The 25,820-nt window shown below is 56.6% G+C and overlaps 8 protein-coding genes across 8 annotated transcripts in view; 4 read left to right on the top strand and 4 right to left on the bottom strand.

The window, feature by feature from the left end:
- M421DRAFT_423654 (ankyrin) overlaps window positions 1-2,446 on the bottom strand; it is a 4,543-nt gene extending 2,097 nt beyond the window's left edge. Inside the window, exons 1-3 of the mRNA XM_033593531.1 lie at window positions 1,941-2,446; window positions 1,040-1,891; window positions 1-991 (exon numbers count right to left, since the gene is read on the bottom strand). The exon at window positions 1-991 is cut by the window's left edge and continues 3 nt beyond it. Of these exons, the coding sequence (XP_033445813.1) occupies window positions 1-991; window positions 1,040-1,891; window positions 1,941-2,350 (2,253 nt within the window). The 5' untranslated portion in view covers window positions 2,351-2,446. The remainder of the gene's footprint in view (window positions 992-1,039; window positions 1,892-1,940) is intronic.
- Window positions 2,447-5,549: 3,103 nt separating this feature from the next.
- On the bottom strand, window positions 5,550-7,232 carry M421DRAFT_69519 (pisatin demethylase; the record flags this gene model as incomplete). The annotated part of the gene is made up of 3 exons (XM_033596615.1): window positions 5,550-6,464; window positions 6,517-6,879; window positions 6,927-7,232. 3 exons carry the CDS (start codon window positions 7,230-7,232, stop codon window positions 5,550-5,552), a joined length of 1,584 nt encoding a protein of 527 aa, XP_033445812.1.
- A 1,308-nt stretch (window positions 7,233-8,540) lies between these two features.
- M421DRAFT_423652 (uncharacterized protein) lies at window positions 8,541-9,040 on the top strand. Its single transcript, XM_033593530.1, has one exon. It carries the CDS (start codon window positions 8,582-8,584, stop codon window positions 8,891-8,893), a length of 312 nt encoding a protein of 103 aa, XP_033445811.1. The 5' UTR covers window positions 8,541-8,581; the 3' UTR covers window positions 8,894-9,040.
- Window positions 9,041-11,761: 2,721 nt separating this feature from the next.
- Window positions 11,762-12,814, top strand: M421DRAFT_7819 (uncharacterized protein; the record flags this gene model as incomplete). The annotated part of the gene is made up of 1 exon (XM_033597390.1): window positions 11,762-12,814. The coding sequence occupies one exon, from the start codon at window positions 11,762-11,764 to the stop codon at window positions 12,812-12,814; it is 1,053 nt and encodes a 350-aa protein (XP_033445810.1).
- A 1,787-nt stretch (window positions 12,815-14,601) lies between these two features.
- M421DRAFT_69753 (uncharacterized protein) lies at window positions 14,602-16,835 on the top strand (the record flags this gene model as incomplete). The annotated part of the gene is made up of 7 exons (XM_033596637.1): window positions 14,602-14,622; window positions 14,673-14,957; window positions 15,078-15,167; window positions 15,222-15,474; window positions 15,529-16,281; window positions 16,382-16,585; window positions 16,633-16,835. 7 exons carry the CDS (start codon window positions 14,602-14,604, stop codon window positions 16,833-16,835), a joined length of 1,809 nt encoding a protein of 602 aa, XP_033445809.1.
- A 362-nt stretch (window positions 16,836-17,197) lies between these two features.
- On the bottom strand, window positions 17,198-21,007 carry M421DRAFT_103094 (DEAD-domain-containing protein; the record flags this gene model as incomplete). Its single annotated transcript, XM_033586872.1, has 3 exons — window positions 17,198-18,728; window positions 19,154-20,607; window positions 20,810-21,007. 3 exons carry the CDS (start codon window positions 21,005-21,007, stop codon window positions 17,198-17,200), a joined length of 3,183 nt encoding a protein of 1,060 aa, XP_033445808.1.
- A 1,312-nt stretch (window positions 21,008-22,319) lies between these two features.
- On the top strand, window positions 22,320-24,340 carry M421DRAFT_69516 (anion exchange family protein; the record flags this gene model as incomplete). Its single annotated transcript, XM_033596614.1, has 5 exons — window positions 22,320-22,549; window positions 22,598-22,953; window positions 23,005-23,384; window positions 23,433-23,810; window positions 23,861-24,340. The coding sequence occupies 5 exons, from the start codon at window positions 22,320-22,322 to the stop codon at window positions 24,338-24,340; spliced, it is 1,824 nt and encodes a 607-aa protein (XP_033445807.1).
- Window positions 24,341-24,439: 99 nt separating this feature from the next.
- Window positions 24,440-25,471, bottom strand: M421DRAFT_7814 (uncharacterized protein; the record flags this gene model as incomplete). The annotated part of the gene is made up of 1 exon (XM_033597383.1): window positions 24,440-25,471. The coding sequence occupies one exon, from the start codon at window positions 25,469-25,471 to the stop codon at window positions 24,440-24,442; it is 1,032 nt and encodes a 343-aa protein (XP_033445806.1).
- Between the last annotated feature and the right edge of the window lie 349 nt (window positions 25,472-25,820).

Raw genomic sequence — 25,820 nt, 5'->3', positions numbered from 1 at the left:
ACCCTGCGCGTTGACGTCGGCCTTGTTGTCAAGCAGTATCTTGACCACCTGCTCATGGCCTTCAGCTGAAGCTGCCTGCAGTGCGCTGCTGTAGTCTCCACCCTGCGCGTTGACGTCGGCCTTGTTGTCAAGCAGTATCTCTACCATCTCACGATGCCCCTGTCTGGCGGCCAAATACAACGGAGTGTCGCCGTAGCTGTTCCTGGCATTAAGCATAACCGTAATAGGTCCTGGCGCAGATACAATCTTTCCCGCTACGGTAGCAAGTCCGAAGAATGCTAGCTCGTGCAAAGGTGTAGTCGTCGGATACGCTTTGCTGTAACCTCGATACTTGTAGACAGAAACCCGCAGAACCTGCGCGGCACACGACAGTGAAGTGCTATTAAGTAGCGTGCACACCTGACCTGCGACATCGTCCTCTACTGCTCTTGCATGTACCCCCCAGTACTTAGCTGCATAGTTGAGAAGCGGGTATTCCTGCAGTCTCTTCTCATACTCTTCATCTGTGGAGCAGCTGCCGCTTTGAAAGGCACTGAAGCACAGGTATGTGAGGCATGTCTCAGTAATACGGAGTTGGCCGTCCGGTACCCATTTATCTCCAGTTCGCTCGAAGTATTCCTGTGTAGTGTAGTGCACAAGGCGGATAACAGCACTTTCTTGGTCGATGACGACGAGGCCGGCGCAAACAGACACTATGTCTTCGCTATCGGGGACGCTTTCGGGATCGATCTCCGTTTCCTCAGGCTCTACTGCTAGAGCGCAGCATATCTCGGTAGTTGTGAGCGGTCGCTTCGCGAACGTAATCCACGATATAACCCTTTTGGCTAGCTCGCGGTCACCTTCGAGCTGACATTCAATTCTCTGAAGAGCTTCTGCGTACGCGACGTCGAGTGCGGCTGCGCCATTTGTGAGTCTTGCGAGACTTGTCTTAACGGCCTTTGTTGTATGTTTGTCGCGCAGCGAATCTACATGCAGGCGAGCAAGAAGAAACCTTGAAGTAGTCAGTGCGTGCCATCGCCAGATATGGTAATCAACTTACATGCCATCTACTGCGTCTGATATCTTTCCCTGCACCATTTCCTGCAGCTCTGGGCTACGCTGTATGCATGCAGGTAGTCGGTATAACTGGCCGGCGATGAAGCGTTTCACGTCTTCCCTGTTAGCCTTCACCTCCAGCCTTAGCGCTGCTCTGAAGGCATATCTGATGTCTGGTATTGACCGCGCTGTGACCATCAAACGAACATCTCTTCCTGTCTGAAATTCCCTGAGTTTCGCTAGGAATTGGCGTCGGGTAGCGGACTGGCACTCGTCCAGTGCATCGATCACTACACAAATGTAAGGGTAGTGTGCAAGGACGTACTGTAGCGCGCTGGTGGTTTCATCAACAGACGGCTTAGTTCCCCGGTTGGCATGCTTCTGATGCAAACGTTCTATGTGCTCTATCGCTGACGGTCGACCTGAAACCAGCTGCTTTAGAATAGCTGTCAGCATACTGGACACGTCTTGCTCTTCCTGAGCTTTGTAGTTGCAATACACATAGGCTACTCCGTGTGTGCTGTGCTGCATAGTGTTCAGCAAATGGTCGATCGCAATAGCTGCGATCATGGTCTTGCCAGCCCCAGGGATACCTGGACAATAGAGAGTGGCCTTGGGCTCGTTGAGCCACCGTGACACTTCAGGTGCGTCCAGAAACCACTGGCCCGTTCCTTGCTCTCTGCGCTTTATGATGTCCGATTGTTGAGCTGGATAGTCTAAACCCGATGTCCATTCTAGCAGCGTGCGGAGCTCTACCGAGTCACACCGCTGTTGAATGGTGTCTATCCCAGACTGGATGACCGGTACCTGCTTCCGAAGAAAGGCGGCATCGTCCTTGATTGCTTGCGAAAGTTTGCTTGCATGAGTGAGCTTTGGTGCTGAATACCACTAGGAAGGAAGCTCACAAGTGGTCCATCTCTAACGCGACCCCTACCAGGCCTTTCAATCTCTCCATTCGAGCCAGGATGCTCGCGACCTCTTCCTTCCTGAACTTCCACACCAACGCCTCGCCAGCCTTCTTTAGTCGACCGCCATCAGTCATCTTAGCCTGCAGCGTTTCCAGCGCTTGCTTGAACTGATCAAGCGGTCCATCTTGGACTGCAAGGGCTCGCACGGCTACGCACCATGGCTTATTGACGCTCCCTTCTTCCAGTCGATATCTCACGTTGACAAGAAGGTTGTAGAGATTTGAGGTCTCGATTGCGCACTGCGCACGGTCCTTCGAAGCGTTTTTGACGTCATTCAGGTACGCTAGGACTTTGGCGGAGAGCTGGAGAATCGCGATGATACTGGCAGTGACGCTGAGCGGATCCATACGGCGGGCAGCAAGACCTAGTTATGGGCCTGTAAAAGCTAGCGATAAGGAGATGAGGAAGAGACATGACAGACAAGCGACCAGGCTGAAGTGTGCATCTGCAGCAGGGCTGAGCAGCCATGTTCGATTCGCTGGGCGGCACTGGAGCCCAGAGTAAACACGTGACATCGCGACAACAAACGCTAGCTCCACATTCTTATAATAACATGAAACGTCAAGATAAGAGCCACACTTTGATCGTACAAGGCCTAAGTGAGTGTTACACTTGCTACGTGCAGCTTTGCGACGATCGCGCTGATTAATCGGTACCTACCTAGGTAGGACAGAGGCAGCGAATTGACGCTCAGTGCAGGCAATCACGTATGTATCCTGCACGCCTCATCTTATATATTGGTTCTGCATGAGCCCCACAAAAGTATCGACGCGAGTCTGCTCAATTCAAGATACAATGGCTCAACATCAAGCAGGAGGGTCGGACCAGGTAATTCGATTTTATGAATGGAAACAAATCAGATACTGTACAGCTGCTAAACCTCCATGGTCTTGAGCGTTAATACCAGTCTCCAGCAACCATTCGCGCCACTGAAGCTCTCCACGGCTCTTGAGACGCAGCAGGGGGAGTTGCGTCGATTGTAGACTCTTTCCCATCGTTACTAAATGCCGTGTTGACATTCTTTTATGCGTTCATCTCTTTCGGACCACTCTACAACGATGACGCGGGTGTGAATGCGGCCACTCAGGTATATCTCTCGCACATTGGGTGCTTCTTTGTTGCGGCAGACGTAGCCGCTGTATAGTCGATGGAAACTGCGTTGAGTTGCTTGCTAGCTAGGAGGCGACCATATATACATGCCCTGAGACGTGCTAGTCCAAGGTAGTCAACAGAGGTGACGATCAAGGCCTGTCGGACCGACTTGCACCGCAACATTCTTGGATCCCCCCTTAATTCGCGGGTTGCGCCCTGTGTTGGACCATGTCCATCAACAGGTTGCCTGAGGACCTCTAAGCTCTTTACTCGACACTGAGAAATGGACGGAGCTACAACCGGACGCGGCTGACGACCCTGAAGATCGGCAGATTGATTGGGTCGGTGATATCTGGGGCAAAGGTGATTTGAAGAGCAGCGAGCAGGCAAGCGTCTACGATCAGACATTGTCAGCGCTGCGAGGTTGCAATATGTGGCTGAAGCAATCCAGCGAATGAGATAACGACGATACACTCTGGAAGGCACACTTCACGCCATCTTCAGGGCCGTTCATCTGGATTTCCGTTACACCTGAGGGGTATTTTGAACTTCTCCAACAGAGACAGCTGACACCCACGATCATATTCGTTTACTTTGTGGCCGCGACCCACGGTTTGAATAATCATTGGTGGATGGAAGGGTGCGGAAGAAGTGTAGTCGAGGTTGTTGATCAGTGCATTGGTCCGTACTGGGGCGACTGGATGGAGTGGCCGAAGCAGGTCGTACGTCTTGGAACGCCGACTTAATACGTGAGCACGCGCTCGTTTCCACCCAGAGAGGAAAGCAAGATGTACAACTACACCGCGCCTGCTCTTATGGGTGTAGGCGATAAGCACTTTCCACCGCGTTTATGTTATGAATATAGCAATTACAATAGTGATTCGCGGGCTTAGTCTAGGTACGAAATCTTGAGCTCCTCTCCAAAGCCCTTACTGATATGAGATTTAAGTTTGTGATTCTTCCTCGGTTGTTCGTTTATACTCGCACGCACGATGCACAGCTATCGACATGTCAAACGCTCCAGCATCATCGAGGGCCAACCTTACCGTACCCACCCACCTTCTGCGTCGTTCTAATGAAATTCCGTTGAACTGATCTTGGAGCCTTACCGAAGAAGGCCGCTTACTCCGTGTGCTGTCAACGAAGACTGATCGGTATGACTGCGAAGCGAGGGTTTGACTCAATTCCTGTCGTACATCGCAGCCGGCGCTTGCTTCTTGAAGGATCAAATTAAACTGAATTTCTGAAGTCGCGCTTGGCTCGGCTCGGTCTTGCATACTTGGTATATGTAAACATATGCACACGCAGTACACCATTGAACGGTCAGCCATAAAGAGCAGTACCGGGCCGCTACTCCTAACCTCGACCGCAGAAATCTAACAGAACTGTCAAGAACCAACTACAAAAGTCAGATCACTAAAAATACACCTCTTTACGTTCGCCCTCTTCTCGTCGCCGTCATCCCGGCTGCGTCGACTCAGGTATCGACCACGTTTGACCTTGTGTCATTCAGCAGCACCGTCCATCGACCAAGGCCAATTCTACTTCGCCGTCTCCAACGCCCGAGGTATTGTGTTGTGACAAAAGAGCGAAAGGCATCCCTTATACCTCCTTGGAACAAGCACCAGAAGAGTAGGTGCTGCGACATATTGCCAACGTCGACTACCAGCCCCAAAATGCCTCCTGGTCTCCATTTTCCCTCGGAACCGAACCATTAGGTACCGGTAATGTAACTGCGTGAGCAGTGTCGGTCGGAGACTGTGATCAACGAGTGAATTGCCATCTGTTGTCGTGTTGTGATGTCGTGCTACAGAAGCTCTCAGCTCTCAGGTAAGCGCACTTGCCCACCGGCAGTATCTGCTACAGTAGGATATCATGTGATCTAAGCCACGTGGTTACAGGTAATAACCCGAAATGCCAACGATTTCCTGTCACAGCGAGATACCGCTTGCGCGGGCCAGAGGTCCGCTGATAGTTTAGATCTGGCATGAAGCGATTCGGCAGTCGGCGCGCGACGCGGAGGCTGAAGTCGTGTACAAACGGTTTCTGGGGTTGGGTAAGGCAAATGATACAGTTTCCAGAAACGCAAAACCAGACTGCTGTAGGGCCATCGCACCGGCGAGTTTAGAGCTACTTCTACGACTACGCCGACAAATGACTCACTGAGCGGCTTATTCTAATATGCGTAACGTTTTCAGTGCCAGATGTGGAGGATCGCATCACATGGGCACGGTCAGAGGGGTTGATGGTGGAGTGAAGCTGACATTCTCAGGGTGGGCAGGGCGAGGCGTGGATCCGTTCTTTCATGACAAATTGTACGAATATCAATCTACATGGAATGTAGCCGTTGGCAATTCTGATCAGACGTTATATGCATGCATGATGAATTTGCTATCGGGACGCTTGAACACTACAACACAAAACCGCCTTCCACTTCCCTCTGCTGCTCACACGTCACTGCTCCGCCTTGGAGACTCGCGGTCTGAACCTCGTGTTGAAGTTCTTCTGCGTGACAAACCACGCATTATGCGTCTTCCACTCGGTCCCGGGCCGCTCAAGGTCAATCTCAAACCTCCTCAGGAAGCTAGGAACGAGCTTGTAAATCTCCAGCAGGCTGATGTTCTTGCCGATGCACGTGCGCGCGCCCGCGCCAAACTGCAGCATAGTGCCCTTCATCTCCTTCAGCTTCTCCGGACTCGCCTCGAGCCAGCGTTCCGGCCGGAACGCGTCGACGTCCGCGCCGAAGATCTCGGGCCGCCGGTGCACGACCCATGCGTTGCAGCCGACGATGGTGCCGCCGGGGATGAAGTCGTCGACAATCTTCATGCCCTGCGCGGGCACGACGCGTTCCATCATCAGCCCCGGTGCGGGGTGCAGGCGGAAGGCTTCCTGGATGACAGCGTCGAGGTAGGGCAGTTTCTGGGCTTCGGGCCAGGAGACTGTTTTGTCGTCGCGCTGCGCGATGGTACCGGTTGCTGCCGCGTGGTCGAGCTCGTGCATCAGCTTTGCGTAGACGAACGGGTGCTTGACGAGGAAGTAGAAGACGGCGGATAGACTGATGGCTGTTGTTTCGCTGCCGGCAAAGACCATGGATGTACATGTGGACAGGATGCGGTTGTCGTCCATGAAGGGGTGGTCGTGCGAGGCCTGGGCGAATTTGGAGAGCAGGTCGATACCGCGCGGGTTCGCGCGCTCGTCGTCGCTGAGGCCGAATTGCTTGATTTTGGAGACTTGCTGCGCGCGCTCGTTGGAGCGGGAGAGCGCGAAAAGGGTGACGGGGTGGATGCGCTTGTCGAGACCGATGCGCTGTACGAAAAGGCTGATGGGGTTCTTCCAGAAGATGCGGTCGAGGATGGGAATCTGTCCGACCTAGACAAATGTGAGCAAGAGCTGGATACTGTCAAAGATGATGTGAACTTACAGGTGCTACGTAGTCGAAGAACTTGCCCAAGAACCCAATGATGTTATCGACATCCTTGTTTCCCTCTACAAATCCCAGGCGCTTACTCCAGGTCAGGTCTCCGATGACATCGAAAGCAAAGAATTGGAGCCACTGGCTGAAGTTGCAGGTTCTGCCCGTGTTGGCGAACATCGCCTCCGTCTTGTCGAGCCAGTAGGTGAGTGTCGAGTTGACAAGTGGTTCGTAGTTGACTAGTGAGCTCATTGCGAAGGCATTGTTTACACAACGGCGGTATTTAGCGTGGAAGTCCTCGTCGGTAGTTGAGAACAGTGAGAGCAAAGGTTTGCCGTTCGCTACAGCACCCTGCACTGGATAGAAGTCCGACTATGCAAAGTCAGCTACGAGAGCTACGGCGGACATTGAGTGCGTACCTTGTAGAAGCCCTTGTTCAGCCCGTAGATCTGCTTAATAGCCCTGGGGTCCGCGAAAGAAAGGACATTGGGCCCGAGCCGGACAATGTCACCGTGCTCACGATGCAAGGCAATGTTCGTCCAGTGGTGGTCCCTCTTCGATACATCTCGGAGCCTCCACCAGTTGCTGTATCCTGCTAGTGTCGGCCCAGGATATTTGTTTAGTCCTTTCCAGTATTTGTTGCTGATGAGGTGGCCTGCGACAAGAGACACCAATACAATGGGCCAGTACCGTATGAGGAGCGGCAATACCTCGTTGAGGAGCATGATGTGCGATTTCAGCCTGGTTGACGGATGTTGAAGGTCAAGGCAAGGAAGTGAAGTACTGTTGTCATGCCGGCCTGGGGCGTATCATGTTATTTGAAGCCACGGTCTGAGCGAGGTCTGGGACCCAGTGTCACACGCCTGCGTCGGATTGCATTCGGCATCGTGTTGGACTACGTAAGACTGGAGAGTGTCGGCAGTTGCGAAATCGAGCTTTAGTTGTACTTCTGATGATGATGCTGTGGAGCCACCGTGCGGGCTTGATCCGTAGTTAGTGATCCGGGGCGCGGGGTACATAACTGGCTGGAATTCAACAGCATAAATGTTCACTTCGCATTTACCGGGGCTTCAGAAGTTCAGATCGCGCAACTACTGACTCCATTTCCCATAGCAGCTCGTCATAACGCGAAGGTCACAATTTGGCGATACCTAATGTGCAGTGCGTGCACACGCCGATGTACGACCGCGACGGTGATTCCGTATCTTTCGTGTTGATTCTATTATTGTGAACTGCCGACAATGTTGGGCTCGATAGCGAGGTCTTGTGCGACGATTATGATATCGGCAGTTGTGTTGCTCGGCAGATGCGTTGTGTTGTTGTTGTTGTTAGGCAGCTAAGTTGGACCCGGATTACCCGAGGGTTGGTGCACACGTGACCTTATCCGAGGCTTCCTATGTCCGTCGGTCCATCGAGGAGTCAATGCTGCGTTCAGAGACTGCAGGTACGGACGGGAAAATCATGTGCAGATGTTTTCATTGGGTGTCGATTGTGATTCGTCCGAATACGTCGGAGTGTACGAAATGATGATGGAAAAAGAGGGATTCTATAGAATTCTAATCATCACAGGTGGGTTCTCATTGTCGACGTAAAATTGAGCAGGCATCTGGCACTACAGACGCGCATCATGAGCAATCAATTCGTATGGCATAATCTTCGATAAATGACAAATTGGAACCAACGCCATTTGATAATTCCTATCTGCAGGCGACCGCAGACCGGGGGATTGTTAAAAGAAACCCGAACAGTCCCGACACAATCGAGAGTCTTTGAATAGGGCCGTAGACATTGCCTGGTGAGGGCAAAAGCAATGTCGCTCCAATCCAGTGTCTCGAGCCGTCGGTCGCGAAGTACCTCTGCATAGTGTTGAGCTTATGCAAATGGACCGTGTCACTGCGTTGGTATGATGCATCTTGCCGCCGTGATCCTTATACCGTTCCTTTGTTCATAGTTTGTCCATACCTTGTCGACATTGGTTGTCCATGGTCGAGACTGTGGATCGAGAGGTTCATCATTCCTGCACATCGGTACACAGCCTGCAGATGACGCGGTATCAGTCGGTGCATAGCAAAGGATGAAGAGGGTTTGGGCTACTGTTGCAAGCAATACCATTATCCTAGGTGCAGATGGGTGTCAAACAGTGGCATGTTTTGCGAAGCGCCGACATGGAAAAGTGATGGAGTGTGCATCGCCGAGCACCGTACCGAGCGATCTGTTCCATGGGAACATGCACAGCATCACTTGCTTGATGTTGTCGACCTCTGCAAGCCTCGTCAACAGCTCTGTGCATGTGTCTGCCGTCGCCAAGTACAGGGAGGTTCATCGAAGATTACCGAGCGACCTCATCTCCCGAGCTCCCCGGTCGCTTAGCTCTCACACGAAGTAGGCGCCTAATGCGAGTGATTGCGAATATCGATCCCAGGGTCGTGGACTTCCGCCATCCCCGGATGCCCAGCCCTGTCGTTTAACGATCCATAGGGGGGCAATATCGACACACCACCATCTCTTCCAGATGGCCAGACCAGATCTTAGCCCCCAGTTTCAGATGATCTTACCACAACCACACTCACCCGGACGTGGACCCCCGGTCCCGTTGATTCCCAACACTTTCCCGATTCTGTTTGAGGTGCATCTAAATTGCCGAGTGGTGACGACTACTGTTGGACATTCGTTGAAGGCGGCTGAATAGGAGACGATGGGGAGCACTGATGTGTCTGCCGTCCAGACGAACTGAAACATATACGGCTGAGTGTGGCTGTGTGTCTGTGATCGGTGTGTCCTGCATGTGAGCAGGCACTCCCTTCACAAACGTGCCGTTCCGCGGGCTTTGAACGAGCAATGAAGCTTGCAGTTGCGTGCGCGACTTTCGCGAGCGAGCCGTTCTCCGCACCGTGTAACCTCTGTAGACGCGCCTTCGCAGCCACAGTGTTATCAAGCGTGCATGTGAAGCAAGTGTTGGATGTTCATGTTGGTGATGATGAGGTCGAGAGCAAGTGGAGCGACAGGAGGAGCGACGGGTTCATCCTTGTACGAGAAGACGGTGCGAATCGTGGATAAAAGAAAACGAAGCATGCATGACTGCGTGGGAAATTCTTGATAGCCGGTTGATGGGAAAATACAACCTCTAAGACGTGCTGGCGGCAGGGTGAGTCACAAGGTCCACGTTGGTGTGCATGCCGCATGCGCTGACAACAACGCGCCGGCAGCTTTTGAAACGGCGCCGAAGAGTCTGCAGCTGCGGGCAGAGACTGACGACAGTGATGCCGTCGGAGGGCCGGGCGTCGCTTCAAAGATTTGTGAGAGAGGATGAAGCCTGCAGCGAGAGTAAAGCGTGGAGACGGACGCCGCCTAGAGCCGGATCTTAGCGCGGGTGCTGACCCCTGTCAAGCTGAGCATCTCGAAGCAGCAAAGAGCAACGTCGAATTCATGCTCTGCATGCACAAGCCCTTCGCAACAGTGCGCTCATCAAGAGCCAGCGAAGCAGCATCGTCAGTCCGCCACAGCCAGCCTGCTGGTGTTGCATGCAGCCCCGCAATGCCGTTTACAGTGAGGCACAGGCGTGGCAGACCCAGCGTGCAGGTCTCGGAGCGCCCTTGACGATGCTTTGCAGGTTTTGAAACATGGCAGATGTATAATGCTATCTCTCGATAAGATGGAAATAGCCGTGCAGACGGGTCTTGCGACAGCTTGATCCGGGGCTGCTAGCACTTGCGTAATCGCCTGCGAGGCCCCTCGGAGTGCTTCCGCCGGGGAGGTCGAGGAGACTGTGTGGGCGTCTGTCCCAATGGCAGCGCAGAGCCGAGGACAGCAAACAAGTCCTGAAACGGACTCTCGCTCTGGCAATAATGTTCCCCTGCAGGGGAATATCATCGTGCCCGTTTATGATCAGCAGTTACATCGGCCAGGTGGTGCTGAAGGGACAACTCCGGAGAGCTTGAAAGTCGGCGCGTCCGGATCTGCACAGCCTCGTCGGAGTGGCGCATGACTGCCGGCGCGTCCGCGTGACTATTCCACAATCATGCCGTCTGAAGTCGCTCGAGCATGTTGCTGTTGCGCAGAGTTGCTGCTTCAGCACGCGCGCAGAGGCACTCGACAATGGCACCTGCGGTATTTCAAACAGGTATTCTGGACGCCATCACATGAGAAGCGGCTTTGCTAGAGGTTTTCTGAGCGGATGCCATCCTTGGTCAGATCCCTGCTGCGGCAGCTGATTGGGTCGCTCCGCTTGCGCCCACATCGCTAGCTCCAAGCAACGTCGTCCTGTAGCAGGGCCAAGCACCGCGCAACGACACCCACCTCTCGTCAAACCCTTAGGAACACCACGAGCAGCCGGTCGCCCTTGAACCGCGTCGCCTAAACGGGCAGCAAAGCCGCTGCGGCGCGCGCTCCTGATGGCCGCTCGCGGTAGGCTTCTGGAATGTGCGCCATGTCGCAAGACGCCGATGCTCAAGGCCCAGCAGTAAGCGCAGCACGCCGAGTCTACAGGCACCCTCCTCGCGCAAATCGCGTGTAGGGGCGCAGGTCTGCCGGCCGAGGGCGCCCTGGTGACTCCTGCTGGGCACCTCTGCGGGCAGCAAGCCCGTTCTCGAGGGCGGTTCGTGTGCACCGGCACGGCGAGCGGTGCTCAGCTGCCATGGTCAGTCTCCACCCACGCACAACCGCATCATGGCTCAATTACTATGCTTTTGCCCATCTCGCAAGCGCGTAGCACTGGCGCGATCGCGCACCGTTCGGGTCGTCATCTCCGTGAGCATGGCCTAGAGTGGCATTTCGCGTCCAGCATCGCTCTGCGAGGACGTTGAAATCTCCCGTACGCGGGCGTCCGCCTATCCACGCGTGCGCAACGCGGTGCCTCGGTGCAGACCAGCTTAGATGCGACTAAACCTGCAGCTGCAGGCTCTCGCCATATGCACGTTGGGCAGGCTAACTGCGCAGTGCAGCAAAACGGGGCAGTGTGCATGCACGTCTGCCGGGATGCTGTGGCCACGCCGGGCGACCCATGATCGACGCTTGTAAGAGCTCTTAAGAAAGATGCCACCCTCACCGCTAGCCTTCCCTACCCTCCACCTCCCACCTCGCCTCCCCCTCTCCCCATTCGCCCGCCCTCTTGTCTCCTCTACCCCCACGGCGCGACCAGCAAAAGATATATCCGCCTGAGACAACGGTTTTTACTTTCGTTTTGCCCTTATTTTGTTGATTCTTTCGTCTTGTCTAATACTGCCATCTTGCACCACACAACGCACCGACCATCGCCATGCCGATCCAGCTACTACCCGCGTCGGCTGCTGCCTTTGCGCCACGCTCAACCGTCAACGTCGTTTTGCAGTCCAAGGCCGAAGCCTGGCTGACGCAGACGCTGAAGCGCGTCAACAGAGTGAAGCGCCCGTTGAACAGCGTGCAGCAGCACACGAGATGCCTCACAGAACTGCTGTCCGGAAAGAACGCCATCTGGTCGCTCAGCTCCATCATGGTCCCAAAGGCCCCGGACTCGGAACTGCGCAAGGACTCCAACCCCCTGGTCGAAGCGTTGTTCAACTACCAGCTCATCCACATCGAGGCCTACGTGGTACACGTCGACATGGTTTCACAACATGAGGTTGCATTCAAGCTTACACAGGAGACCATTGATGCGCTTGTCGAGTACCACAAGGACATTTACTCGGTCGACGTTGCCGCCAGCACATGGGAGTGGGCCGAGAAGGAGCAGCAGGTCAAGAAGCTCCAGGACGCTTTCGTGCAGGCTGTGAACCGCTACGTCTTCCGCACCGGCGCGCGCGCTCTCGAGGGCATGGAGGAGGAAGGCGCCGGCGAAGTCCTCCAAGGCCGATGCGAGGACGTCAAGGCTGCCGTCATGGGCCTGTTCCAGCCGCTCCTGCCTCCTCCCCCCAGGATCGTCGACGTGGTCCGCCCTGCTCCTCTTCTGCCCAGCACACCTGGTGCTGCCAACTGGTGGGCGCCCACGCAGTACCTCTCGCCGCCCCAGATGGAGTCGTGGAAAATGCTCCCTTCGACACCCAGCCCGACGATGACGACGTGCAGTGAGCACTCGCCGACGTACTGGAACACGATGGGAAGCACGCAGAGCATGGAGCCTTTCCAGCTGCCGTCGCCCACCCCGTCGTTTAGCCAGCCATGCTACAGCTCGACGAGTGGGTACTACAGCCCGCCCCAGGCCGTCGCACCGATTCCCTGCCTGCCTCTGCCGAGCGTGCTGGCCCAGCAGTGCGGGTCAAGCGCAGCACATGGCGGATTCGGGGGGTTCGGGTGGGACACGGGGTTCGCGACACAGTACGCAGCGTTCACATAAGCAGAACACGTCACCTGTGACAGCCTGCCCCGCGGTCGATGCCTGGAAGCGCGGACCTGGCCAGTCCCCTGAGCGCGCCATCCCCCTCGACACTCGACACGCCGGTCCAAGACAGGAGCGACGTTCACCGCTGCTGTCAGCGCTGCTGTCAGCGCACAGCACGCACGGCATGGGACGGCGTCTGATCGACATTTAGCGAGCGTTTGTTTTTGGTCTCGTCTCCCCTCTCACCGCACATGTCCCTTGATACCTGTTTGAATTTTTTTTAGCGAGCGTTTTCTTTGACGTCATCGACCACGCCTCCCCAGCGGAACGGCTCTTTTCTTTCCTGCATCTCTGGGAGGTCCGCATTTGCTTTGCATTACCACGGAAGACACGGATACAAGGTGGCCTCGCGGCTTCGTCGAGTCGGGCACTCGGGTCTCTTCTATTTTTTTGTTTTTGTCTTTTGTTTAATGTCGTCACGACCGGAACGTTTTGGGTGCGAGCTCTTGATTGAGTCTGGCAAGACCGGCTTTACGAGTTCACGCATCATGTTTGGGTTCCCACCCGCTCGGTCTGGCATGGACTGCCAGCTGGACGACGCCGAGTCGCGGGTGTCGACATACGAGTCCGGGGCATCTCGACGATGGCCCTGCAATAGCTCGTCTCTGCGGCTCTGGCATGCATCGCCGAGCAGAGAGCGGCGCGCAAGGGCGTGACCAGAGCACGCTAGTCGTGCTCTTGGCTGAAGAGCGGTCCTCTGCTTGCGGAGCAAACACTCTATCCCCTTGGGGCGCTGCCTCTCTGGCCGCTGTTCCCTGCCAAGCAGCCGAGACACGGCATCAAGCCCAGGGCCCGGGCGGCCCTGGCTGCTCCACCGGCTGGAGTACACAACACCCCAAAGACGGAAGCTTGCTTCTCCACATTAGCAGTGTAAATCTAATTGAAAAGGACGGAAAAAGACTGTAGAGTTGCAACCAAACAAAAAACATTACACTTTGAACACGATGTGCTGTGATGCGATGTGCTGTGATGCGATGTGCTGTGATGGATGCGATGGATGCGATGCGATGTGCTGGATGCGATGGATGCGATGCGATGTGCTGGATGCGATGCGATGAGATGCGATGCGATGTGCTATGATGGATGCGATGTGCTGTGATGGATGCGATGTGCTGTGCTGGATGCGATGTGCTGTGCTGGATGCGATGCGATGTGCTGTGATGCGATGCGATGCAAAGTGCTGCGATGTGACGCGATATGATGTGATGCGATGCGATGCGATGGCGTGATTGTGGGAGTTGCGAGTGCGGCGGCGCTCGCCGGCGGACACTGAGGATGGTGGAACCTGGGGAAGCACGAGCGGGGCTGCATAGACTCGAAATAGACGGCTGCAGCAGCTCACCCGCGACGAGCGAGAGGCAGACTGCGGGGCCATTCTGTGCCTGTCTCGCCGCCCGTTCCAGAGGCCGAGTGCTGATGTCAAGGCTGCGGCAGCACATGGCTGCGACGACATTCTGTCTCACGTCCCCCGTCCCCTCCAAGCACCCCGACACACGCACACGCACCCGCACCCGCACCCGCACCCGCAACCGCACCCGCAACCGCACCCACCCCGTCTCTCGCCCCGGCTGCCTCGCACATGGCGCCCGGCCGGCCGCACTGAAGACTGACGACTGACGACCGACGACGGACGACCGACGACGGACGACTGGAGACAGACGACTGGCGACTGACGACTGGAGACGGACGACTGGAGACTGACGACTGGAGACGGACGTCCACACCCGACCAAGGCGCGCACGATGCCGCCGGCGAACAGCCCAGTGAGGACGCCCCGCCGCCGTCGAGTGGCCGCGACTGACGTAGCCCGCAGAACCGCGAGCCGACTTCCTTCACCTCGGCGCTGCGCGGACTCGAGAGCCCCGTCCACGACGACGTGCTCAACCTGGCGGCGACGCTGACGACGCAGCTCGACAACGACGACGACGACGACGACGACGAGGCGGCGCGCGACATGGACGAGGCGCACGCAAGTCTGCGGTTCCTGCGCGAGCAGCAGGCCCACGACGAGCTGCGCCTGAACGAGTCCCGCTCCAGACTGCGCCTGCTCGAGGGCGCCCGCGATGGCCTGGACCACCGCGACCGCTTGCGACGCAGCGTCGACCGCTTGAACCGCCTGCATGAGGCTCAGGCTCAGGCACAACACGCCCAGGCACAACACGCCCGGACACAACACGCCCGGACACAACACGCCCAGACACAGCACGCCCAGACACAGCACGCCCAGCAGCATAGCTCGCCCGCCGCCCAGTACGGCGCGCACATACCGGCGCAGAACTCGATGCACAACTGGGCCCCGCTGCCAAACGTCCACCTGCCCGCCGCCGCCGACGACGACGAGCGCAGTCTGCGCGCCCTGCAGTCGCGTCTGGGAGGTCTGCCGCCAGACTCTCTGCGCTCGACGGCCATGATGCAGGCCGTGCGACGCCACCCGCGCTTCTCTGCCCGCACGCGCGACTACCTGCAGCGCTACAGCCACGGCCGGGATACGGACAGCCACGGCCGGGATACGGACAGCCACGGCCGGGACACGGACAGCCACGACCGGGACACGGACACTGCCCGCGAGCCCGCTGCCCTGCGCCGAAGCACCCAGGACCCCTGGGGCGCCCCCCGTGACCGCTTCCACGCCGCCCGCAGCCCGCAGCCCCCGGCTCAGCCGCCCGCAGTGGCGCCCATGCTCGAGCACACGGTCAAGTACCTCGCGCGCATCCGCCACGCCGACACGGTCGAGGAGAGCCTGAACTGCGTCCTCGAGGCCGGCTTCGTCAGCAAGGACTACCTCTCGGTCCAGAACGGCGACTTCCTGACCGACACCCTCGGCATACCCCCGCCCCGGGAGACGTCCTGGCTCGCGCCCGGCGCGCTCCTCTCTGGCTGCCAACACGCCACCACGGCCACGTGCGCACCGAACGCGGCCGCGAGCCAGCTGCCACCGCCGTCGAGACCTTGGCTCAGCACCAGCTACTCGACCCCGCGCAGCCTGGCCCCGCACCTCTCCCGGAGAGACGCGGCCCCGCCGGCGTCGCACCAAGACCGCTGGCCCGTCAACGTCACCATCCACGCCGTCGACTGGTCCGCAATGTCCCTCTCCGCCACAATGGAAGCCTACAACGTGCCCTTGCACCCGCACCAGCACTCGCTGGCCAACCCCAGCCACCCCACGCACTACACCCGCACCAGCAGCATAACCACGTACCTCGAGGGCGAAATCCTCGACTTCAACACCCACACCCTGCTCACCGAGAGCTTCAAGAGCACCGCCGCAAACGACGTCCTGAACTGGCGCAAGCTGCCGCCCTTTCGCGACATGGACGACGACGACGTGGTCCGCGCCCTGACGAGCCGCTCCTGGTGGGACGCCCTGAGTCGCGACTGGGTCCTCATGCGCTGGAAGGAGCGCTGCTTTGTCAAGTCGCTCCGTCCTACCAGCCAATCCTGCGCCGCGCCGCCCACGCCCGACGGCTTCATCGACACCAGCACCAGCACCAGCGCCAGCACCAGCGCCAGCACCACCACCAGCACCAACACCAGCACCACCGCCAACACCAGCACCACCAACAACACCAACACCACCAACAACACCACCGCCAACACCACCACCACCAACAACACCAACACCACCAACAACACCACCGCCAACACCACCACCACCAACAACACCAACACCACCAACAACACCAACACCGCCACCGCCACCGACGGAGCGGGAGAAGAAGGCGGCGAGTACTTTGTCTACGACAGCCACACGCTTGCGCGCCATGCGCCCGCAGCACAGCACGCCGGCGACGCTGAACACGCTGCGTTTGACGACGACGGGTGCGGGCTTACCATCAGCGGGTTTTACTTTGTTTGTCTGCGTCGCTGCGACGGGAGGGTTGATGGTTTGTATTATGACCCTATGAGCAGTCCGTATCAGTGTCTTGTGCTGGAGAGTCGTGGTGCGGGGAGGTTTGGGAGCTGGGAGTTTGCATGATGGAGGGGCATGATGGAGGGGGATGATACGGGGGATGATACGGGGGATGATACGGGGGATGATACGGGGGATGATACGGGGGATGATACGGGGGTTGAATGGCGTGGGTGTTGCATTTGTGGCGTTTTGGTGCCCGGGGTGGCTTGGGTTGGAGCGGGCGTTGGAGTTGCATTGAGCAATGGAATATGGCCCTTCATACTCGTACGCATCTCACTTGAATGCAGCCTTTGCTCGACTTGAGGCATATTTCCCTCAAGACAGGCCAGGATATCCGCCAGTCCACCTCGGCCATCCCGCCTCGGCCATCCCACCTCGGCCATCCCGCCTCGGCCATCCCGCCTCGGCCAGTCCACTCGCCACACCTACGCCGCCCGCCGCTTCTGCATCCCCGTCCTGCGCTTCCCCAGCACATCGCGCCCCTCCTCGATCCGCAGCATCGCCTCGCGCTTCTTCTCCGTCACGGGCCCCAGCGCTTCGCGCACGACCCGCCCCTCGATGCTGACGCCCTCCTCCTCGTACTCGTCCATCGCCCGGCCCACACGCGCCTCGATTGCGTGGATCAGATCCACGTCGCGCTGCCCGACGAGCGTGATGCTTGTCCCTGCGCGTCCTGCGCGCGCCGTGCGACCCACGCGGTGGATGTAGTCGTCTGCGTCGCGTGGTACGTCGTAGTTGATCACCAGCGCGACCGAGGGTATGTCGAGACCGCGCGCGGCGACGTCGGTGGCGACTAGGATGCGGGCTGCTTGCGCGCGGAAGCGGGCTAGGTTGGCGACGCGGTCGGATTGCTTCAGCCCCGAGTGCAGCGCCGTGACGCGGTGGTCTAGCAGGCGCAGCGTGTATTCCAACAGAGTCGCCGTCTTGGTGTGGTTGCAGAAGATGATGGCGGACTTGCCGAGGTTCGCTGGCGTTGAGACGGCGACGTGCAGGTAGCATTCCTTGTGAGTGACGGGGGTTTGGATATATGTCTGGTGCAGCTTTGGCGGAATGGCGAGGTCCTCGGTGTCGACTTCGCAGACGAAGATGGGCGGCCGGCCTGCGCGCGCTTGTTCCTTTAGCGCGAGGACTTCGGCGGTGACGGTGGCCGTGAAGAGAAGCGTCTGGCGCTGTGTGGGCGGCGGTACGACCGAGAGACACGTCTCGAGATCCGGGAGCATGCTGCCCTTTCCGGGCGTGAGCAGCCGGTCCGCTTCGTCAAAGACGACGAACCGGACGCGTCGCAGACCGCATATCGTGTCTTCTCCGGATGTCTTGATGTGTTCTGCGAGACGCCCTGGCGTGGCAACAACAATGTGTGGTCTTGACGCCAGGTTGATGGCCTGCTCGCGCTGGTCTGCGCCGCCTGTGATGAGGATGGCTTTCATTGACTGAGGCGCGGATATGGCCTTGACTTGTTCGAAGATCTGGATCGCCAGCTCTCGCGTTGGTGTCATGATCAGTCCGAAGATGCCCATGGGGTCCTCGGCCCACTTCTGCATCATGGGAACCGCAAAGGCAACCGTCTTGCCTGTACCGGTGCGACTGCCGCCGATGCAGTCCCGCCCTTTGAGAATCTCTGGAATGGTTGCCGCCTGGATACCGGTCGGTTTCTTGATCTCCATGGACGCCAACGACGCAACGAGCCATGGGGCGACGTCGATCGCGGCAAAGCTCAGTTTGTCCTTGCCCCGACCGCCGTCGGGCTGGGTTTTTGGCGTACCGCTTTTGGCTCCATTTTGAATCGCTTGCGGTTTTGTCTTGATCCTGGACATTGTCGACACGGGCAGCACTCGAGCCGCCGACGCTGAAGCCTGGGCGTCTTCAGAAGACTGATCCGACTCCTCGGCGCTCGGTGAAAGTCTCCTCCTCTTCCTCGACCCTGCTTGGTGCTCTAGGATCTCTTCATCCGACGAGCTGTATTCTGAGTCGCCCCGCGCCATGATATGCGCTTCAATTCCCGCGTAGAGACGAATCAGGTCGAAGTTGTAAACGTCGAAGCGTCGCGCGCATCTCGAAATTTTGTGAGGGAAATGCGCTAGTGTTATCGATAAGCTGAGCTCCATGCCGCTCCACGCGATTGTTTGTACACCAACTCATACACACTGTCTAGTTCAGAATACATACCGTCTAGTTCAGAATACATACCGTCTAGTTCAGAATACACACCGTCTAGTTCAGAATACATACCGTCTAGTTCAGAATACATACCGTCTAGTTCAGAATACATACCGTCTAGTTCAGAGGCTGCGAAACAGAGTCGTCTTCTTCGGAACGCTGATGTCACGTCCGGCTAACGGTTTCTCGTTCTGTATCTACAACATGCTTCGCCGCATAGACACGCTTTGTCCAATCCAGCCCAGTACTTGTCACCATAGTCCAGCGTTATCTCCGCACCAGCTTCGATGCCCTTGCTGACGATGAGCACGTGTTGCGTGTCCAGCCACGTAAAGGTCGATGACTGCGCGTTCGCTTTGCAGCTGTGGTTCGCGAAGCGCGTGTAGTTTCCTATCCTTTCCTGCCATATCTGGTAGCTCGACAGCGGCGTCGACGAGTCCATGACGTCGCGACCGCTCACGCCTTTTGTTATCAGGCCGACCAGCTCGCCAATGGCTGATCCTCGCTCAAACGATGTCAGAGCTACTAGACCGTTGTTCTTCCCGTCCGGCGTGCGGAACACTTGGATCGGCGGAGGCTTGCGCTTGACGCAGCCGAACAGCGACGGGAAGCAGAAGCACGTGTTGGCCTTTGGGTCGTCCGATTGCTGTTCGCCGCACGACACGCAAATGTACTGGCCGTTGATCCGGGCAATGGAGTTGGGTTGCGGCATCCATCGCGGATCCTCGCAGCCCCAGACCGATTCATCGATGATGGACTCATCAACGTGTTCAAAGGCGAAGTAACGATCTTGGTCCAGGTAAGTCTGCCGTAGAGGGGTCGGGTCAGTGCCATCCTCGAACACTACCCATTCATGAGGGTGACCCGGATATTGCAGCGTGGGTGACTCGCCGACGATGACCAGCAGCTGCCGCCAGTGCGGATGCAACGTGTCTGCAGCCACCTCCAGTCTCTTCCGCAGGTTACGTAGCCGTCTCATTGCATCCTTGTCGAAGCCAACGCGGTATTTGCAGAAGCGGTATATGCCCATGCCGGCGAACACAAGAGCTGCCCAGCCTGCGGCGTCCTTGACCTCCTTGTAGCCTCTCCAGATGGCCATCTTGTTCCGCAGCTCCTTCTCGGACCAACCAAAGTCCTGACATGCCTCCATGAAGACCGCCTTCCTGTGTTTGGTCGCCGAGAGTCCAGGTACAGTAGCACTTCGGAACTGTACCTGCTCTTCGAAAAGCTCCGTCCACCTGGCTTGCACGATCATCTCGATGGATCGGCACACACGACTTGCCTGCGTGACTTTGCGGCAGAAGACATTCATCTGGCTGAACGAGTCGTGGGTGTTGTCGGTCGACGTGCTGAGCATGTCCATTGCAGTCACGTCTGACGTGCTTTGACGGACGACATCAGAGGTTCCAGCAGGTGCAATCTGAAACTGCTCGAAGATGGCTTTGGGGTCGAGATTGATAGAGCCGTGAAGCTGCTCCCAGATACCGATGATCAGCTTGTCAAGCGTGGAAGGTTGGAACACGAACTTCTCCGACGCCACCTTCTTCCGCTTAGGGAAGTTCCTCGTGTCGACCTGCATCTGTCGCTGGTGCTCGCTGTAGTCCTCCTGAATGATCTGGTTCTGCGAAATCCGCAGGCCTCCGGTACCTTTGCGACGGGCGTCAGACGCGTCGACGCCCTCTTCTGTGGCATCTGAGCTGTGTGACTGTGTTTCAAAGTTCGACAATATCATCTCATGATCCGGGAGAGGTATTGTTGGGCTTCTGGATGGCCCGGGAGTCATCATGCCACTTAACTCCAGCGTCCGCTGCACCATATCAGTTGCTGACATCTTCTGACAGACAGGGAAGATGCGACTAATGTCGGAGGCAGATACTCACCGATGCAACCCTTTCTGAGCGTGGACTCGTCACGTTACCTGGCCCTGCATCTTCTAGGAAGGCCTCCACTCGGAGTATAGGACGCACTAGGCCGTCTATCTGTGGCCATGCGACGTTGATGTTGGACCTTTCCAGGTGCTCCTGGATGGCCCGACCAATGACTTCGGAGAGTCCTTCGACATTCCCAAGCGCAGCCATGGTGATGCAGCCAGCCGACCGCTTCCAGCCTCCGGTGAGTAATTTCGCCGCTCCAGTTTCCTGAATGGCTGTAGTTGATGTACGGGAGATCGACGGGAGCAATGCTACACTCAATCTCGGGCGTGGATGACTTGCAGGAACAGACCTGCGAATGATGCTCGGGCAGGAGGCTCGGACGTATCAAGCAACCCAAAGCAGATGCTCGGAACCGTATGGGGCGCACAGACTGGGAAATTGGGCAACTTGAACCGAACAAGACTACAAAAGGTAGACTTGAAGACCTCCACGATCGCTCTTCTTTATCGTAAGGCTGCAAGCTGATCCCGTCCTGCAGTTCTTGAGCTTCGTCAGTTGGAGGCCAAGCAGCTCCCGCCGTTGCGCGCCGGCGATCTTGACGTTTATGATGGGTCTCGGCTCGACGATTCCAGACTTGCGCTTTTCCCGACAGGGCTGGTGATCGCCGTGTGAGCGATTTCGTCACGCACGGCCTCCATCAAAGAAGAATCGTCGCGGCGAGCAGCTTGCGGCCGGCAACGTGCGATGAAGTACTAGAGGGGCGGTTGCAGCATCTTCAAGTCATCGAACGTGCAAGTTCCACACGGAGTTTAGGATGGAATGGTCATCTGGTCTTCAGCAGCAGCATTTTAGTTGCTCCGATGACTGCCCGGGCTGCCAGCTGCTGACTGCTCGGGCAGTAAAACACAGTAGCTCCGACCATGTCGGGCGGATCTCAAGACGAATATGGACTAGCTTCAAATGACTCCCGCCGCCAGTACCACCAGACCATTCCGGCGAACGTCATCTTATAACCGAACGCCTGAGGAAGGTCTCACCAGCAATTCATCTGCCCACTCTCAATGCCTTTTGGCGGGCACTTTTGTGGGCAGAGAAGAGGATCACTATACTTTGAGAGGATTGCGCAAGTCGTGGTGGTCTCGGACTGCGATGCGCTCAAGTGCTCGTCAAGCTAGAACCGAGCAGATCGTTCACACCTCCAGATGCCCGAGTGTAATTGTGTAGGACTGGGATCCACAGTGCCAAGTCGTGCGTGCACGTCGCTTTTTACCAATCTACAGGGAGTTATCCCATGCTCAATCACTTATGTGATGGTATAAAAATGTCGAACGCCTCAGGGTCTAGCATTAGCACAACTACGTCAAGCGGCAATACCTAGCTCATTGACCTCGTCGTCCCGTCCGATCCACTTCACCATCGCTGAGGTCTTTGGATGTTGTTTGCTCTCTTTTTGGCATTGCATTCGACTATCACTGTGCATTCGACTATCACTGCGCATTTGCAGTAGCCCTGCACCATGGACAGTCCAACGGACAAAGAAGTGAAGGAGAACAAGTTGAAGAAAGTCTCTACGACCGAGTCGTACACATTTCAGAACCAGAAGGGTTGGCGAAGATGGCGCATCTTACGACCAGGTCGCGGCATGTACCACGATGTCAAGCGCCGACTGCCATACTATTGGAGCGATATCACGGATGCCTTCACGTATCGAGTTTTCGCCAGCACAGTCCGCATGTACTTCATCAAGTAGGTCGAGCCCAAGCATCCTGAAACACGGTGAGCTGACGAAGGCAGCGTTCTGCCCGCCATCGCATTCACACTGGACATGTACCGCCGTACTGGCGAGTTCTTCGGCATCAATGAGGCCCTGCTCGCATCCGCGTTAGCTGCTATGGTCTTCAGTCTTCTCTCCTGCCAACCTCTCACCATTGTCGGTGTTACCGGTCTGATCGCTCTTTTCAACTACACGATATACGACATAATCGAAATGTACGACCCCTCCATCTACCCAGCTTTCACAGCATGGGTCGGCATCTGGGCAGCGATCTTCCATTGGATCGTCAGTTTTGGAAACTACTGCGATTACATGGCTTATGTTACGGACTTCTCTAGCGAGTCGTTCGGTATGTACGTAGGCATTATCTACTGCGGTATGTGTCAAAGGCCCCGTCCGTCAATCTGTTGCTGACCAGGTCCTGCAGTCAAGGGAGTTGAAGAGCTTGTCTACCTGTTCGAAGTCTCCGGTTTCGAAGGCGGTTATCTGTCTATCGTGATCGCCATGCTCTTTTTCGGCTCCGTCTACGGACTCGAGAAGATTGGTAGTAGCACCGTCTGGAAGCCGTGGATTCGCGGTGTCCTTGCTGACTACTCATTCGTGTTCCCAACTCTGTTCTGGGTTGGTTTCTCGCACTTCCCTGGGCGTCTGGGTAAGACCGAGCAGTATCGTGTGCCAACTGTCGGCGCGTTCCAGCCTACTCAGCCTCGAAATTGGGTCATCGAGTTCTGGACGCTTGATGTCAAATGGGTCTTTGTGGCCGTACCGTTCGGCTTTCTGATGATGCTACTATTTTACTATGATCACGTAAGTCATCCTGTCTCGAACGCCGTCTTTATGCTAATGACATCGTAGAACGTGTCTTCTCTGACAGCGCAGGCGCGACAGTACCCCCTCAAGAAGCCCGCGGGTTTCCATTGGGACTTCTTCCTCCTTGGATGCACTTGCTTCGTCTCCGGCATTATCGGTCTGCCTCTCCCGAACGGCCTCGTCCCTCAAGCGCCCGTACACACAGATTCCCTGACAGTATACGAAACACGTCTTGAAGTCGTAGAGACTGTAGACGGTGATGAGATCCGCAAGCCCCAGGTCGAGGCTACAGCTGTTGTTGAGCAACGCGTCAGTCACTTCCTGATGGGCATGGCGATCTGGGGCACTATGACAGGACCTCTCCTGACTGTTTTGAGCACAATGCCCGCGGCTGTATTCGCAGGCGTGTTCTTCGTTGTTGGCGTAAGTGCAAACCGTCATAACTAATTGCAACACAACTGACGATAACTCAGTGGGGATCTATCGAGAGTAACGGTATCCTGGCAAAGCTTGGGTACCTCAATGCGGAAAAGCGCTTCATCGATCCTAAGAACCCGCTCAATGCCGTCCCGCGCAGGAAGATCTGGCAGTACATCGGTCTACAGGCCTTCGGTGTCGCCTGCAGTGTTGCTATCTCGCAGACGATTGCCGCTATTGGGTTCCCAGTCCTTATCATCGCCCTCATCCCGCTTCGAACATTCCTAATGCCCAAGTGGTTCACGGAGCATGAACTCATGGCGCTTGATGCACTCACAGCGAACAACCCAGCGGTGCTTGTCAGCTTTGGCGGAACACCTGCGAAGATGAAGGGCCTGGAGATGGATTTCAACGAGACATTGAGGGCAACCGGTGATGTAGAGCAGGGTGACGGATATGATCTGAGTCGTGCCAGGTCAAGGGGCAGTCGAAGTCGCAGCGTAGTTCGCCAGCATGCTGGAAGTATCACAAGATAGAGAAGACGGCCACTACAAAAAGCTAAGAGAATAGATTAGAGTTTGAGAGGGATGAGAGATGTAATCATTACCACGTATCGGGGACGTCCTGTAAGACCGTTACGCCTCCAGCAACTGCCACTCGTCCTCCACGCCTTGAGCTTGACGATCGATGTCTGCAATAGGAGCACATCCGCAAGACTCTGGAAGCTCAAACTCAGTGTCGATGAAGCCGAGTTCGATCAATGACCTATCCGTCACAGGACCAACCTCAACGCCGACGACACCAACGTCAAGCTCTAAACGCCAGACCTTCGTTTCTCGCTTTGCGATCCATTGCGGCTGAGCACGAAAAAGCGGCATGTTCATGTATGCCTGTTGTATACGTGTGGAGGTGCGTAGGAGTGCTACCAGCATGGCGTGTTGCAGCTGCACGTAGTTCTTGCACTGGAGCTGCCACTTCTTGCAGATACCCTGCTCAATCAACGCACGCTCAGCCTTTCGACACACAACCTCTGCAAAGATATACTTATCGTATCTGAACTTCTCAAGCAGCTCCGACTCCGAGCGGCGCTTTCGCAGCGACTGCCCGAATTCGGACATTGCATCTACAGCCAGACCGATCTGGCGCATGTTGGGCATCGAAGGCACACGCAACGAGCGCATCAGACCATTGTGCTTCTCGCCCAGATCCTGGTCTGCGAGCGTCTGGTTCAGCCAGCCCTCAACGTTATCCTTACGGCCTTTGGCTGTCTCCTTGAGCCTGTGGAGCAGTGTTGGTACATCGAGCTGGGGCCCATGCCCCTGGTACACTTCCCGCAGAGTTGGGGCAGACTTGCTGGGGCTTGTTACCGCGTAGCTCACCTGGGTACGCCACGTGCCATTGGGCTCCGAGGGGAGGAGCTGGACAGCATGGGAATGAAACGTGGTGGTATCTAACTCGCGCGAGTCATCTCCTAGAGGCGTTCCGCTCAAAGCAGGATCAGCGGCAGGCGTGTTGTGTCGTAGCGCAGCATCGGAGGTGGACACCTGGTCGCCAGAGCCCGCAGAAGCTGGGGTGGAGCACTCAGATCCAGCCGTTTTGGTAGGCTCCTCGTCGACGCCAACCTGTGATTCTGCACCTTGAGAGTCACTTCCAGGAGTCAGTGCCATGATTGACGTGGACTTGAGCTCAAGTCCTGTGGTATTGTGACCCCAAGATCGAAGAGCGATAGCAGGTATGCCGTGGATCAAGAGCATGATGCAGCCGTTGCGAAGAATGTGTATACTGGTTTCAGGGGGGGTTGAGTGGATAAGAAGGGCGCTATGGAAGGCAGATCTCGAACACAGTGATGCCATACAATGTAATGCGCTATGTGATCCAGGCTGAGAGGCTCCTTGTGAAAGCACGACCACAACCCAACGTTTGCTGCACAGTGACTGTGCTCCCACCAAGCGCAGCGAATTCGACACGTGTTGATTGCAGTGAGAGCATGCTGGGCCTTTCACTGACAAGCAGGTC

The sequence above is a fragment of the Didymella exigua genome, assembly GCF_010094145.1.
Source record: "Didymella exigua CBS 183.55 unplaced genomic scaffold M421scaffold_28, whole genome shotgun sequence".
Taxonomy (NCBI): domain Eukaryota; kingdom Fungi; phylum Ascomycota; class Dothideomycetes; order Pleosporales; family Didymellaceae; genus Didymella; species Didymella exigua.
Note: the sequence above shows the minus strand (reverse complement) of the source record. Positions and strands in the feature narration are given on the sequence as shown.